We start from the raw sequence: 14,646 nt of genomic DNA, 5'->3' as shown, positions 1-14,646 counted from the left end.
CCCCACCTCTCTCTCGGCCCCTCTCCCCGCCTCTTCCTTCCTGTCCCGCTAGTAGTTTAACTTCTACCCCGTGTGGCTATACCTCAGAAACCTGTGTAGCCAGAGATGGGGACGGAGGCCACAGAGCAGGTGGGAGTGGGGGCAGGGAGGGGGAGAAGGGTTACAGAGAGGGAGGAAACAGGGAAGGAATGGGATTCCCCACCTGGCAATAGGCCTCTCCATCCTATCGGGATTCTTGGCGCTATCTCAGACTAAGGGTCCTCCAGATAAATGGGCTGGTGGTGTGAGGCTGGGGTTGTGGGACAGGGACTAGGGCTGAGGGGAAAGGCGGGTTGAACCTAGAGGTCCAGGGTCCCACCTGGGCCCTGAAAACCTGAGTCCCAACGCTGGAGACCCCCTTGGCATGAGTGGTTCAATGTGCTGGTATTGGAGGTACAGGGAAGGTGGGTAGGGAAGGGAAAGAAGAGAAACAGAAACCCACTCCAGACCGAGGTTGGAGTCCAAGGCTCAGGTCTGAGGCAAAGCCTGCATATGGGCATCCTTCCAGGAGAGGGCGCTGCAAAGGGAACTGAAGCTCTAGGATTTATTAATAATACAAACTTTGGGCTGGGCGCGGTAGCTCACGCCTGTAATCCCAGCACTTTGGGAGCCCAAGGTGGGCGGATCACCTGAGGACAGGAGTTCGAGACCAGCCTGGCCAACATGGTGAAACCCCATCTCTACTAAAAATACAAAAATTAGCTGGGCGCGGTGGTGGGCGCCTGTAGTCCCAGCTACTCGGGAGGCTGAGGCAGGAGAATCGCTTGAACCCGGAGGCGGAAGTTGCAGTGAGCCGAGATCCTGCCACTGCACTCCAGCCTAGGCGACAGAGCAAGCCTCTGTCTCCAAAAATAATAATAATAAATAATAATAATAATAATACAAACTTTGTATTATGTCCTTTGGAGAATACAGGTTCTCCCCATCCATTATTTTCCATATTGCCATCCTCACAGCAAACCTTGGGAGGTGGGCTGGTCAGAATTTATAATCTCAACATTACAGGTTAGGTAACTGAGGTCTAGAAAGAGCAAGTGGCTTGCTCAAGGTCACCCAGGAAGCTGGAAGCAGAGGTAGGAGGGGTGCAAGGGAAGCCAAGGCCTGCTGAAGGTGTGCTAGGAAGAGTCTGGAGAAGAGCTTATGTCTCCCTGTGTACTGTTACATCCGGCTACACAGGAGCTCTCGGCTTGGAAGGCAAGTGTGGGCAGGGGAGTTGTGTGGTCAGATCTGTCTCATAAGATCCCGCCTCTCATTTGACCCTCCCAGATTTCCTGGGGCCATTACTCTGGGGATGAAGAGGACGCATACTCGGCTGAGCCGCTACCGGAGCTTTGCTACAAGGCCGATGTCCAGGCCTTCAGCCGGGCCTTCCAACCCAGTGTCTCCCTGACCGTGGCTGCGCTGGGTCTGGCCGGCAATGGCCTGGTCCTGGCCACCCACCTGGCAGCCCGACGCGCAGCGCGCTCGCCCACCTCCGCCCACCTGCTCCAGCTGGCCCTGGCCGACCTCTTGCTGGCCCTGACTCTGCCCTTCGCGGCAGCAGGGGCTCTTCAGGGCTGGAGTCTGGGAAGTGCCACCTGCCGCACCATCTCTGGCCTCTACTCGGCCTCCTTCCACGCCGGCTTCCTCTTCCTGGCCTGCATCAGCGCCGATCGCTACGTGGCCATCGCGCGAGCGCTCCCAGCCGGGCCGCGGCCCTCCACTCCCGGCCGCGCACACTTGGTCTCCGTCATCGTGTGGCTGCTGTCGCTGCTCCTGGCGCTGCCTGCGCTCCTCTACAGCCGGGATGGGCAGCGGGAAGGCCAACGACGCTGTCGCCTCATCTTCCCCGAGGGCCTCACGCAGACGGTGAAGGGGGCGAGCGCCGTGGCGCAGGTGGCCCTGGGCTTCGCGCTGCCGCTGGGCGTCATGGTAGCCTGCTACGCGCTTCTGGGCCGCACGCTGCTGGCCGCCAGGGGGCCCGAGCGCCAGCGTGCGCTGCGCGTCGTAGTGGCTCTGGTGGTGGCCTTCGTGGTGCTGCAGCTGCCCTACAGCCTCGCCCTGCTGCTGGATACGGCCGATCTACTGGCTGCGCGCGAGCGGAGCTGCCTTGCCAGCAAACGCAAGGATGTCGCACTGCTGGTGACCAGCGGCTTGGCCCTCGCCCGCTGCGGCCTCAATCCCGTGCTCTACGCCTTCCTGGGCCTGCGCTTCCGCCAGGACCTGCGGAGGCTGCTACGGGGTGCGGGCTGCCCCTCAGGGCCTCAACCCCGCCGCGGCTGCCCCCGCCGGCCCCGCCTTTCTTCCTGTTCAGCTCCCACGGAGACCCACAGTCTCTCCTGGGACAACTAGGGCTGCAAATCTAGAGGAGGGGGCAGGCTGAGGGTCGTGGGAAAGGGGAGTAGGTGGGGGAACACTGAGAAAGAGGCAGGGACCTAAAGGGACTACCTCTGTGCCTTGCCACATTAAATTGATAACATGGAAATGAGATGAAACCCAACAACTGTTACTATTTTTGAGTCACCGACTTGGAAGTGATTTGTGGCAGGGCAGAACCGGTGGGTTAACACCCCGCCCCCGCCCCCCCGCCCCGCGCTTGCCTCTCTGAGTGGAAGACGCTGAGGGCCTGGGTGGGGGTGGGGGGCTGCTGAGTCTACTAAAGCTCTAGCCACTGACACCCCCTCCACTGTCACCTGGCCTCAGCCAACAGAGGTGAGGTGGGAAAGCTGCCAGGCAAGGAGGGGTGGGGGTTCCTCTTGCAATACTGTAAGGAAGAGCTTTCTAACAACCAGAGCGCTCTCCAGTAATGGCTGCCTTAGCAAATACTGAGTTCCCGCTATTGGAATGTTCAAACTGTCGGGGACGCTGTGGGCCTTTGCGTGGTGTGGGGGGAGGGGGAGGGGCAGGGGATTCCCGTTTTTGGTGGGCGTTTGGATTACATTACCACTTTACAATCCCTTCCTAGTGTCTGAGATGGAAAGAAAAAATGAAAAAATTAATTGTAAAAGTTGAGTTGAAGTTTTTCACCTTGAAGAAAAACCTAGGAGGGATTGCAATCTGAAAATTTCCAGAGTAGTTATCATGGGTGTGGTGGGGGTGAGGGATATGTGCTGTACTCCATCTTCTCTGGGGACTGGGTCAGAGGAAATGCACTGAGCTGGCCGGAGAGAGGTTGGATATGGGAAAAAACTTCTCTGCAGGCAAGGGCCTGGGATCCAGACCGGGAAGATGGTTGTGGTATCTCCATTCCTAGGTAATCTCTCAGTACAGGCCACTCTCATCTGGAGAGAGGCCACGGCCGAGATGGCCTCCTAGACACGCTCGCATTGATTCCTGGTCTTTGTTTTACACAATCACAACGGGCAGGATGGTGTTCACGTGCGACAGTTCTCGCGGTTTAATATCGGTCAGCAAAGCTGTCCCCACTGCTCCAGCCTGGAGTCTAGGGTCGAGAAGGGCGGGGCGTGGCGAGAAGGTCTCAAGGGAGGTGCTGGCCTGACGGCCCCGCCCGTCCCGCCCTGCCCTGCCCCGCCCCTCCCCGCCCAGCCCAGCCCGGCCCAGGCTAGCAGTCCACAGAGCCTCCGGCAGCAGCGGCGAAAAGGAGTCCCCCACGGCCTCTAGGGGCCAGGATCCAGGGAAGGTCCGGAGACGGCGCCGATCCTCAAAGGGTCCCGCACGCCAGCCACTGGGGACCGACCTGGAACCCTCCATCCGAGATCTCGGGAATTGCCGCTGAGTCAGCAACGCGCGCGCGCGCGCGCCCGCGGAGGCCGCGGCCCCGCCCCGGCCGCCTAGCGCCTGAGTTAACCCCTTCCTATACAGAACCGCAGGATATTAGCCCTAAGAGGCCTCCACTCTATTCAGAGACCACAGAATTCCTTAGAATCCCAAGCCACTCTTCCCAGCTGAGTTCGGTGAGCTGTGAGCTCTATATTCGATTTTATTTCCGGCCTAGGTCTGCACCTTCCCAGAGTGCCTGCCTCAACTCCTTCACCTCAAAAAGGAGGTGAGGCCGAGTGCAGTGGCTCACACCTGTAATCCCAGCACTTTGGGAAGCCAGGCTGGGAGGATCGCTTGAGCCCAGGAGTTCGAGACCAGCCTGGGCGACATAGTGAGACTTCATTTCTACAAAAAATAAAATTTAAAAATTAGCCAGGCATGGTGGTGTGCGCCTGTAGTCCCAGCTCCTGGAAAGGCTGAGGTGGGAGGATCCCTTGAGCCCAGGAGTTCGAGGCTGTAGTAAGCTATAATGGCTCCACCGCACCCCAGCCTGGGCAAGACAGCGAGACCCTGTCTGGAAGAAAAAAAAAAAAGGGTGGGGGAGAGCTGAATCAGACCGAGAAACTCGAGAAACCGGACTCCTTCTCCCCAGACGTGGAGGGCCACCTCCAGAGCTGTGTCCTCGCAGGTCTGGACATACTCTTAGTAGCCAAGGCGTTTCCCTTTCTCAGGGACCCTGAGACGACACAGGGGTTCAGAGAGCGGCAGTTGGGTTTTTCTCTGTCCTGTGCCAAAGCTCCTCAACAGTGTTTTTAATTTGTTGGTTGGTGAGCCAAGAGTTAAAACAAGGGCCTGAAGGCGGGCTTCCGTGACGTCACTAGCACCCCGCGTCCGACCTCAGAGACTGGGGCGTGGCTAACATAGCCTCGTCCCCTCCCTCCCTGTTTCCCCGCCCCTCCCCGCTGTCACCAAGCCAGGGGCACATGATGCAACCCAACGCGGTTTCAGCCGTCTGATTGGTAGCCGCGCCCGGCGCCAGGCTCAGGGATTGGACAGAGGAGGCTGTGACGAAACCTGGACCCTGCCTAGTAAAGAAGGGAGGAGAGAAAGAAGAGAGAGGGGGGGCCCCCGGGAGGGAGGGGGCCGGGGGGGCGGGGTCCCAGCTCTGTGCTCGCGCCCCCAGCGTGCCAGTCCCGGGGCTGCAGGGAGCGCAGCGCGCGCGGCCCGGGCCCCGGCCAACGGACGCCCTACCGGACACGACCCTCCCTGGAGCTTGGACAACTGCCCACCTCGGACGCTGCACCGGACACTGCCCCCCACAGGGCTGGACACTCCAACGGACACTACTTCCCAGCTCCGGACATTGCTCCCTCCTCTCCCGGGGCCCTGGACGCTTTTCCCCCTCCCCCATCCGGGGGCCCAGACACTGAGCCCCCCTCAGCGTCTGGCTAGCGTCCCCTTGCACCCCAGCCCAGGACACTGCCTCCTCCCTGTCCTCTTCTCCCTTCTGCTCCTCCCACCTCATCTTTCCCCTGCTCGGGTCGGAGCCCTGCCAGTTCCTCCGACCCCCTGCTGCTCGGCCGCGGCTGCCCGCGCCCCCATCCCCAGCTCCTCGCCCGGATGCCTCTCCCCGGGGGACTGTGGTGGCTTCTCTGCTGCCGTCGAGGCTTCACTCTTCTGCACCGGGACTACGGGGACGGCGAGCTTAGCGGGGACGGGGACGAGGACGAGGACGAGGAAACCTTTGAGCTGCGGACCCCGAGTCCAGCGGGCGGCGGGAGGGTAAGTCCCGGGGGTTCGGAGCCTCGTCTCAATCACTCTCGCTGTAACTGGCCATCACGCTGATCCGCTCCAGCCTCCAGCCACACGCTGCGCGCTTGGCGAACTAGGGACAAGGGAGAGTTTTTTGCCTGGGGGCCAAAGCCCCCGGGAGCTCTCGGAGCAGCAGCCCTACTCGGGATGTGCCTGTGGGCCTCCCGCTGCCGGCTGGGCGCTGTCCACCTGCTGGGGGCCCTGAGGCAGGGGAGGTGTCACGCGTGGCCCGACCTGGCCCTGCCTCTCCCTTCCCCGCTGCGCCCGCGTCCCATCCCGTCTCCTTCCGCCTCCGCCAGCGCCGAGGAATGTGGCGAGGCCGGCTGGGCGGCTCGAACGCCTGGGTCCCCCTCCGCTCCCAGTTCGCAAGCGCGGAGGCCAGATGCGAGAGCTCCCGCTGCGGAGACCTGGACGAGGGAGAGAAGTCATCCCAGGATTGGGGTCTGTGGAGGGGACCCCACGGAGAGGGAGGTGGGGGCTCTTTGAGGACCCCTCCTCATTACCCTGCCACTCAGGACAGAACTCTCGGCTTTCCCCGGTGAGGCTCCTGGGAAACCCCTGAGGGGATGGATGGTGAGGGACACTGGGCTGCTGACTGGTTTTGTCGAATCTCCCCGTGGGGAAATAGAGGCATGATTGGTGTGGGAGACCTCCCTCCCTTGACGTCTCCTCCCGCATCCCCCCTGCACACTGGCGGCCAGTCTCCCGTGTGCTGTGGCCCGGGTCAGGCTCCCATCCCCCGCGCAGGGGTCCCCAGCAGGCCCAGTGGCTCGGTGCCCGGGTGGGGCGGGCTGCGCCGCCGGGGCCGGCGCCAGCACCTGGCGGAGGCGGAGAGTGGATAAATATAGAGGGGGGGGAGGGAAGCAGGGCACTGCGATTAGGGGAGTTAGCCTAAGAGGGTGGTCAGTACCTGCCACATGTGGTGTGGCTGACAGCCCCACTCAGACCTTCCAGAAAATAGGTGGAGGTTCACGTAAGAAGGGCGCAGGACCCAGGCATCCCCAAGCCTCCAGCTTGGGCAGGGTCGGCTTTACCAAGCCATTGCCTCCCTCATGCTCCACCTCAACTCCCCCCTTCCCTGAGCCTGGGGACAGGTGTCCCTGGCCCCCTCCCCCACCTCCCCCTCTTGGCTTTCGCAGTCTGGGAGCAATATGAGGATGGCACGGTTCCCGCCTGACTGGCCTCCAGGTTGGGTTTGTGGCCTCTCTCAGACCCCAGTCTACAGTTGAAGTTCCAGGACAGGGGGAAGGGAGGAGGAGGGGGAGGGGGAGGGCAAAACCCTGAACTACACCTGCCTCCAGAGGGTGTGCCATTCCTCAGTCTGGCCGGCCTTCCTAAGCCCCAGCAAAGGGGCAGGGTCTCTGCTCACCGTTGAGTCTCAGGAGTGTCTATGGGAGAATGTAAGACGCTTTTGGAGAAAGCCCTATACTGAAAGGGTCCCTCTGCCCTTCATTCACCTCTCTGCCTACCACCTGTCCTGCCTTGGCCAGGGAGGCAGTGTAGAAGAAGGGAAAATGAGGAGGAGAGGGTGCCTTGGAGCCTGGCAGAAAGAGCTCACCTCTCCTGTTTCAAAGATGGGGAAACTAAGGCCTGGAGACGGGAAGAGACTTGCCCAAGCTTCCACAGTGAGTTAGTGGTGGGGCGGGAATTGGAACCCAGGTCTCCTGACTCTCTGCCCAGTGCTCTTTCCACCCTACCCTACCCTTGATTGTATCTTCAAAGGGTAACTGAGAGGAGCCTTGGCTCCTTAGCTCCTGCCGTTCTGGAGAGCTTGTCCTGTTGAGACCGGCGGGAGGGGCGAGCCCAGCGGCTCCAGCGTGCTCCACCCCAGTCACGACCCCACTCTGTGACTCCTTCCTCAATCCCCTGAGCAGCCCTGTCCTGAGGGCAGAAGGCACGAACCTTGCGCAGGAAGGGCTCTGACCCTGAGGGCTTCCCCGCCTGTCTCCCCAGGGTCCCCTGGAAGTGACGCTGACTCAGCCAGTGAGGAGCGGGCCTGTCTCCAACAGGTGAGCTACGCCCCTATGTCCCATAGTCTGGAGACCCCAGCATGTTCCCGGGACCTCCATCCTCTCTGTCTCCCCTAGCGGTTGTGCAATAAGGGAGAGGCCCTACGCCGGACGCTGTGGTTTGGCTGGGGTCCCGGGGGGCGGTCCGGCTGGGGGCGCGGGGAGAAAGAGGGGGGTCGGGGCTATTTCTGGTTCCAGGTCAGAATGGCCCAGCCGTTCCCACAGCCTGGGGGAGGGGTGCCCAGCTTGGGAGCAGACACCCTTGCGGTCTGGGGAGCCCCTACAGAGGAGCCCCCTAGAGGCAGAGTGGAGGCCCAACCCTCCCTCCCCTCTGGCCCAGGCTGCAGAGCTGGGAGGAGACTTGGAGCCTCATCCCGGAGAAAGGGCTGCCGGAGGACGACCCGGACATCGTTGTGAAAGGTAGACACCCCCCTCAGCGCACTCTGGAGGCCCCCAATCCCAATCCCCTAGGGATTAATGTCTCCTACTGATGTCCCTTCCCTCCCTCTCCGGCCCCCAGGTTGGCTGTACCGGGAGCCCCGCGGAGGAGGGGCGCGGCCCTGGCTGCCCCCGCGCCGAGCCTGGTTTGTGCTCACGCGGGACTCCCTGGATCAGTTCAGCAGCAGCGGGAAAGGGGCGCGGCGTCTCGGGAGCCTCGTGCTCACCAGCCTGTGCTCGGTGACCGGCCCAGAGCGCAGGCGTAAGGAGACAGGTGAGACCTCTTGGGGACTCTCCTACCTTCCTGGGCAGGGGCCCGGCAGACCCTAATGGCCCTCCCCGGCCTCTCTTTTCCCCAGGTCTGTGGTCAGTGACTGTGTCTGGTCGGAAACACAGTGTCCGCCTCTGCTCCCCACGCCAGGCAGAGGCTGAGCGCTGGGGGGTGGCATTGCGGGAAGTGATCGCCTCCAAGGCACCCCTGGAGACCCCCACCCAGCTACTGCTCAGGGACATACAGGTACACACCAGGGAGAGCCAGGAGAGTGGTGGACCCCAAAGCTTTCTGGGCTCGTGAGGAACTCCCTTCCCCATCAAGGTGACCCTCTCCCTGGCCCCCTAGGAAAGTTGCGGGGACCCAGAGGCCGTTGCCCTCATTTACCTGAGGAACCCGATTCTGAGACACACTAGTGGAGCCTTGTACGCCCCGCTCCTGCCCCTGCCCTATGGAGTCAGCGCCCCAGGTGAGTGGTCCCATGGCCCAAGTCCCCTGGATGGGATGGCGTGGTTCAGAGGTAAGAATCTGAATCCCTTAACTGGCAGGGATCTAAGCATCCTTCAGGGACCTGCCAGCTCCTCACTTTTCGAAGGATGAAGGTGAAACTGGAAGCTGGCCAGGGTGGAGGGGAGGAAGCCAGCATACACAAAAGGGCCCCCTTTGGCCACCTTCTCTATGGGTCTCATTCTGACTACTGATGTTCCTTCGGGAGTTTGTACACTCTCCTATTTTTTCATTATCCTCTTGAGACCATGCCATATTACCTTTACAAGTGGTAGAAAAGCTACCACTTTTGTAGAACGTGCTGGCCTCATCCAACTGTACTTCTCCCTAAACGGTGTAGTAACTGGCCCAGGTCCTAAAGTTAGAGGATTAAAGGGTGCTGGGAGAGGAACCCCGGTTTTCTGACTCCTAGTCCAGCCTGTTTTCTGACTATGGTGGTGAGCCTCAGTATGGAGTTACAGCATCTGGGGTGTGAATCTACAGCCCTTCCCGGCTGTCCCTCTCCCTAAGTCCAAATTCAGGCTTAGTGGGATTGGGAAGTGGATTCCTGGGAGGCAGAGGTTGAGAGTCTGGCTCCGTGGGACCACTGCTTTCCCTTCACTCTTCCTGTCGTTCGTACCCTCCCCTCCCTGCCACCCTATCCCCTTATATTCCCTCTGACCTTCCCCTGGTTCATGCCTTCCTCCCAGGGCGCAGCTCTGTGTCCCCTCTCCAAACCGTCCCTCCGCCCCCACCCTCCCACAGGTCCGGGCTATGCACCCCTGCGCGAGGAGGCGGTGCGGCTGTTCTTGGCGCTGCAGGCGCTGGAGGGGGCGCGGCGCCCTGGGCCCTTGATGCAGGGTGTGCTCCAAACCTGCCGGGACTTGCCCGCGCTCCGGGATGAACTCTTCCTGCAGCTGGCTAAGCAGACCTCCGGCCCTGCAGGCCCCCCCGGGCTCCCGGCTACCCAAGACCCTGCGGCCCTGCGGTACTGGCAACTCCTCACCTGCATGAGCTGCACCTTCCGACCTGGGGGAGCTGTGCGGGGGCACCTCCTGGGGCACTTGGAGAGGTGAGAGGGGCGGGGCGGGGGTTACGGCCTAGGCGAGGAGCTACCGGGCTGGGAGAGAATGGTCTTTTGCAAAAGACTTGGTAGGTAAAGAACCTAGTAATACATACAGTGCCTTTGTGGGAAATACAAGATCCTCAGTTGTGAGCGGATGTATTACAATAAAACGCCCCCCTTGGGCTGAGGAATTATGAAAAGGCTGCTTTTCCTCCAGCTGATGCAGGCCAGCGCCAGGGCTTAGGAAAATGTAGTAAAGTAGCTGGATTTCGATTTCAGGCCGAAGGAAGATCACGAAGACTTTCGAAAGTGGTGGGGGCAGTTGGGAGAAAGCTGCCAGGGGACTTGAAAAGTAATTCAGCTCTATGCAAAGCACTGGGGACAGATTTAGAAGAGCCTTCAAAGAACTTGAGTTGGGGCGGGGAGGAAATCGGCTAGATAAAATAAACTGTAAGAGAAGAAGGCAAGAGGGAGGGGGAGAAGGAAAGCCCTTGGAGTATTGATCCCTGGTTCCTCCTAACCCAGGACCGAGCAGGCACTCCCGGACTCGGAACTGGCGGAATATGCGCGCTTCATCCGGAAAGCGCTGGGCCGGACGCGCGGCCGAGAGCTGGTGCCCTCGCTGGCGGAGATTTCCGCGTTGAGCCAACGGCAGGAGCTGCTGTGTACCGTGCACTGTCCGGGGGCTGGTGCCTGTGCTGTGGCCATCGACTCCCACACCACGGCGGGGGAGGTGAGGCCAGAGAAAGGCCCCCTGACCTCCATCCCTCCCTGCCAGCTTCTCATGCCTGTCTCTCCCGCTTCCTGGACCCTAGGTTTGCCCCGAGTCTCAGATTATTTTGGTAAGGGAGGGAGTGGTGGTGACAGGACTAAGAGACCCCTTCCAATTGAATCAACCCCTCCCAGCATCCTGGCAAGACCCCTGAGTGGTCTAACTTTCCCCTCACCCTCCTCTTCTAGGTGGCTCGAGAGCTGGTGGGGCGGCTGGGCTTGGCCCGGAGCCGCAACGCATTCGCGCTGTACGAGCAGCGAGGCGCCCAGGAGCGAGCCCTGGCTGGGGCGACCCTCGTGGCCGACGTGCTCACCAGGTTTGAGAAGTAAATGTCCAGCCCCAGCCCTGCTCTCTATTAGCCCACCCACTTCTCAGCTGAGGTCAGTCTCTAAGCGGACATTATCCAGCGCTTGTCCCTGGCCCTGCGCTGTGGTATTCTCTGGTTTAAAGATGGACCTGCCTGCCGCAGGTTTGCAGTCCGACTGCAGCATCACCTCCGCCGTCGGCTCCGCCCAGGCCCCGCCCCAAACATATGGCCCCGCCCCCACCCCAAGCTGCCCTCGCCGTAGGGGTCCGGCTTCTCCCTAGCGCCTCGTCCGCTCCTCTTCTGCAGCTTGGCCGCGGAGGAAGCTGGGTTGGAGGACTCGCCTGACTCCGGGTGGAGACTATGTCTGCGTCTTCACGGACCTCTGCACCCTGAGGGGCTGTCCCCAGACGGTCACGAACTGCCTTTCCTCTTTGAGCAGGTGAGGCTCTCCGGCGTTCACGCCTCCAAACAGACCCCCAAACCTGAACCCCTGGTTTTCTGGGCCGTCTCATTTCATCACTATGGCAGCCCCGCGGGAGGCGTGACTGGAACCTAGACCTCCTCAGATTCCGCGAGGCGTTTTCGCGACGGTTCCGCCGCCGCTCGTGCCCTGACGCCAGGTGCCTCCCCTGCAGGCTCACGCTCTGCTGCTGCGGGGACGGCCGCCCCCACCCGACGACACGCTGCGCGCCCTGGCGGCGCTGCGCCTGCAGAGCCTGCACCGGGACTTCTCTCCGCGGGTGCCCCTGCCCCGCCTGGACCGCCTGCTCCCGCCCTCGGCCCCGCCGCGCGAAGACCCGCCCCGCCCGACCCCCAGGCCGCCCCCTTCCGCTGCCCTGCTGGCCGGGGCGCTCTGGAGCCCGGGCCTGGCCAAGAGGCGGGCGGAGCGGGCCCGGCGCGGCGGGGCCGGCCGCACTGCGGGAAGCATTGCCCGCGAGGGAGGAGGCGGCGCCGGCACGGCAGCTGCCGTGCTGGGCGGCTGGAAGCGGCTACGGGGCATGGGCCGAGCTGAGGCCATGGCCGCCTACCTGGCCCTGGCGGCGCAGTGTCCGGGGTTCGGCGCTGCTCGGTATGACGTTCTGGAGCTGAGCACGGTGAGGGGGAGAAGGGAGAAGGGGACTCTGGCGGCCCAAGCCCCACACCTTTGCCCCAGAGCCACAGGTCCCACGGAGGGTCACGTAATTCCCCACATCCAGAACAGTTACTCATCTCAAACCCCAGGAGTCACCAGCCCTTGGGCCCTCACATCCCTGGAGCCCTAGCCCCCTCCACACACGTGCTGTGAATCATAGGGGGATCAGGAAACTCCTGCTCACAGACACCCATCTCCCCCCACCAAAAATAACGCTGGGCTCCTCCTTCCACCCTGACTCTGCCCCTCTGTCTGCAGGAGCCTGGTGGGGGTGCTCCACAGAAGCTGTGCCTGGGCTTGGGAGCCAAGGCCATGTCCCTCTCCCGGCCGGGGGAGACAGAGCCCATCCACAGTGTCAGCTATGGCCATGTGGCCGCCTGCCAGCTAATGGGCCCCCACACCCTGGCCTTGAGGGTAGGAGACAGCCAGCTCCTCCTGCAGAGCCCCCAGGTGAGTGAGAAAAGGAGTTGTGGGAGGAGGAGAGAAGGGAAGGGATGTCAGGAAGCATTTATGGAACACCAAACATGGGCCAGGTAGAGCTCTAAGCACTGGGGATCCAGCAGTGATCACAGACAAGCTGAAGGAGCTTACACTAGAGTGGAGTCAGACAATAAACAAGGAATCCCAGGCTATGAAGACAGTGAGAAATGCTACAAAGGAAAGAGTGATGTGACAGGAAGCCAGGGAAGGGTTCTCAAAAAGGGTGCCATTTAAGCTAGCCAGGGAAGACCTGGGGGAACAGCATTCCAGGTAGAAAGAATTGCAAAGCGGCCGGGTGCAGTGGCTCATGCCTGTAATCCCAGCACTTTGGGAGGCCGAGGCGGGCGGATCACGAGGTCAGGAGATCGAGACCATCCTGACCAACATGGTGAAACCCCATCTCTACTAAAAATATGAAAATTAGCTGGGGGTGGTGGCGCACACCTGTAATCCCAGCTACTCGGGAAGCTGAGGTAGGAGAATTGCTTGAACCCGGCAGGCAGAGGTTGCAGTGAGCCGAGGCACTTCAGCCTGGCAACAGAGCAAGACTCCGTCTCAACAACAACAACAACAACAACAACAACAAAAGAATGTTAGAAGAGCAGAAAGAACCAAGTATAACTGGCACATAGAAATGAAGGAGAGAGGCTGGGCGCGGTGGTTCACGCCTGTAATCCCAGCACTTTGGGAGGCCAAGACGGGCGGATCACGAGGTCAGGAGATCGAGACCATCTTGGCTAACACGGTGAAACCCCGTTTCTACTAAAAATACAAAAAATTAGCCGGGCGTGTTGGCGGGCACCTGTAGTTCCAGCTACTTGGAAGGCTGAGGCAGGAGAATGGCGTGAACCCGGGAGGCGGAGCTTGCAGTGAGCTGAGATCGTGCCACTGCACTCCAACCTGGGGGACACAGCGAGACACAGCGAGACTCCATCTCAAAAAGAAAAAAAAAAAAAAGAAGGAGAGAGTGGTGATAAGGAAGGAAAGGTTGCAGGGCCAGAGCACGTAGGACCCTGGTGGGGAAGCTGGAGCCCTAGAGCCTGGAGAAAGGATGAGAAAAAGAAGAGAACCTGGCAGCCCCTGTTGCACACTGACCTCTGCCCTCTCTTAGGTGGAAGAGATCATGCAGCTGGTGAATGCCTACTTGGCCAACCCCTCCCCCGAGAGGCCCTGCAGCAGCTCTTCTCCTCCATGCCAAGACCTGCCAGACACCTCCCCTCCCAGCCAGCGCCCGGGCCTGGACGAGCCCCAGGGACAGTCTGGCTGCTTGGGGCAGCTGCAGGACTGAGCCTGCCAGGAGGTCACGACTTTCCTCCTGCCTGCAGCCTGGGCCAGGACTGCTCTGAGATTTGAGGGAAACATGGACCCTTTTGGCCCTGCAGGGACAGGGCACATCCCACACCCAAGGGCTACATTGGGTGTGGGCAATTTTCTAGTTTGTTTCTTAATTTATTTGTAGAAGAGAAGCAAAAAAAAAAAAAAAAAGGTTTCTTATTTACACAAACCCTTCCTGTGGGAGTGTTATTCAGTGGGACAAGTTGGAACCCCATCATGCAGAGCCCTGCCTCTGGGGACGCCCACACCCTGGGCTTTTACCAGGCTCTGGGGGAAGTCTGGACACCACAGCGCTTCCCCCTCCCCCTCCTTGACCTTCCAGACTTAACCTCCTCCTGGCCAGTATGCTGCCACAGGCTTGTGGGTGGAGCAGGCAAACAGGCCTCACTGGAAGCTGGCAGTTACTCACCCTCCCTTCTCCACTGAGTGGCATACAGATGGCCTCCTGGAATCCCTGAGGCTGGAGGGCAGTGAGTCATCAGATCTGGCACTGCCCATTTCTTACCCAGTGTCCAGCTCTGGGCCCATCATTGGTGTGCCTAATGCTTTGGGCCTAGAATGGAGAGAAGCTTGGGGCAGATAACCAACCCACGAATTTCTCTGGCACAGAAAAGTAACTCAGGATGTGCTCAGCCCTACTCCTGAATTCTGTTTCTACTTATCAGGTTGGGTTGAACTGGATTGAGTTCCTGGAACTCTCATGGCCCTGGGCACTGGGAATCTGGAGTCCTGGCTCTCCTGGCCTGCTCGGCATGTAGTGTGCCCTCCGTCGGTAGACCCCACCTCCTCTGCCCTGAGTG

General features: G+C 60.8%; 2 protein-coding genes across 14 annotated transcripts; both read left to right on the top strand.

The window, feature by feature from the left end:
• The first annotated feature begins 20 nt into the window (after window positions 1-20).
• Window positions 21-3,025, top strand: CCR10 (C-C motif chemokine receptor 10). The gene is made up of 2 exons (XM_032163713.2): window positions 21-129; window positions 1,306-3,025. Exons 1-2 carry the CDS (start codon window positions 106-108, stop codon window positions 2,368-2,370), a joined length of 1,089 nt encoding a protein of 362 aa, XP_032019604.1. The 5' UTR covers window positions 21-105; the 3' UTR covers window positions 2,371-3,025.
• Window positions 3,026-4,906: 1,881 nt separating this feature from the next.
• PLEKHH3 (pleckstrin homology, MyTH4 and FERM domain containing H3) lies at window positions 4,907-14,266 on the top strand. 13 transcript variants are annotated; one of them, XM_058445723.1, is made up of 15 exons: window positions 5,440-5,520; window positions 5,850-6,088; window positions 7,041-7,175; window positions 7,504-7,559; window positions 7,900-7,979; window positions 8,080-8,271; window positions 8,357-8,514; window positions 8,617-8,737; window positions 9,520-9,826; window positions 10,346-10,553; window positions 10,781-10,917; window positions 11,206-11,338; window positions 11,535-11,993; window positions 12,290-12,481; window positions 13,011-13,603. In XM_058445723.1, the coding sequence occupies exons 2-15, from the start codon at window positions 5,933-5,935 to the stop codon at window positions 13,275-13,277; spliced, it is 2,601 nt and encodes an 866-aa protein (XP_058301706.1). In that variant the 5' UTR covers window positions 5,440-5,520; window positions 5,850-5,932; the 3' UTR covers window positions 13,278-13,603. The 13 variants fall into 13 exon arrangements, 9 of the variants coding, with proteins under 9 accessions (XP_058301708.1, XP_058301707.1, XP_058301705.1 ...); XR_009215337.1 differs by lacking the exons at window positions 5,850-6,088; window positions 13,011-13,603 and adding an exon at window positions 13,623-13,764 and having other exon boundaries at window positions 4,907-5,520; window positions 10,781-10,908; window positions 11,535-11,968; XR_009215335.1 differs by lacking the exons at window positions 5,850-6,088; window positions 13,011-13,603 and adding an exon at window positions 13,623-13,764 and having other exon boundaries at window positions 4,907-5,520; window positions 11,535-11,968.
• The last annotated feature ends 380 nt before the right edge of the window (window positions 14,267-14,646 follow it).

The sequence above is a fragment of the Hylobates moloch genome, unplaced genomic scaffold (assembly GCF_009828535.3).
Source record: "Hylobates moloch isolate HMO894 unplaced genomic scaffold, HMol_V3 SCAFFOLD_10, whole genome shotgun sequence".
Taxonomy (NCBI): domain Eukaryota; kingdom Metazoa; phylum Chordata; class Mammalia; order Primates; family Hylobatidae; genus Hylobates; species Hylobates moloch.
Note: the sequence above shows the minus strand (reverse complement) of the source record. Positions and strands in the feature narration are given on the sequence as shown.

Coding starts and splice junctions, on each gene's coding strand:
- PLEKHH3 (XM_058445722.1), top strand. CDS start 5,359: ATGCCTCTCCCCGGGGGACTGTGGTGGCTTCTCTGCTGCCGTCGAGGC. Junction 10,918..11,205: donor GTGCTCACCAGGTTTGAGAA/GTAAATGTCCAG, acceptor CCTCTTCTGCAG/CTTGGCCGCGGAGGAAGCTG. Junction 11,994..12,289: donor ACGTTCTGGAGCTGAGCACG/GTGAGGGGGAGA, acceptor CTCTGTCTGCAG/GAGCCTGGTGGGGGTGCTCC.
- CCR10 (XM_032163713.2), top strand. CDS start 106: ATGGGGACGGAGGCCACAGAGCAG. Junction 130..1,305: donor GGACGGAGGCCACAGAGCAG/GTGGGAGTGGGG, acceptor TGACCCTCCCAG/ATTTCCTGGGGCCATTACTC.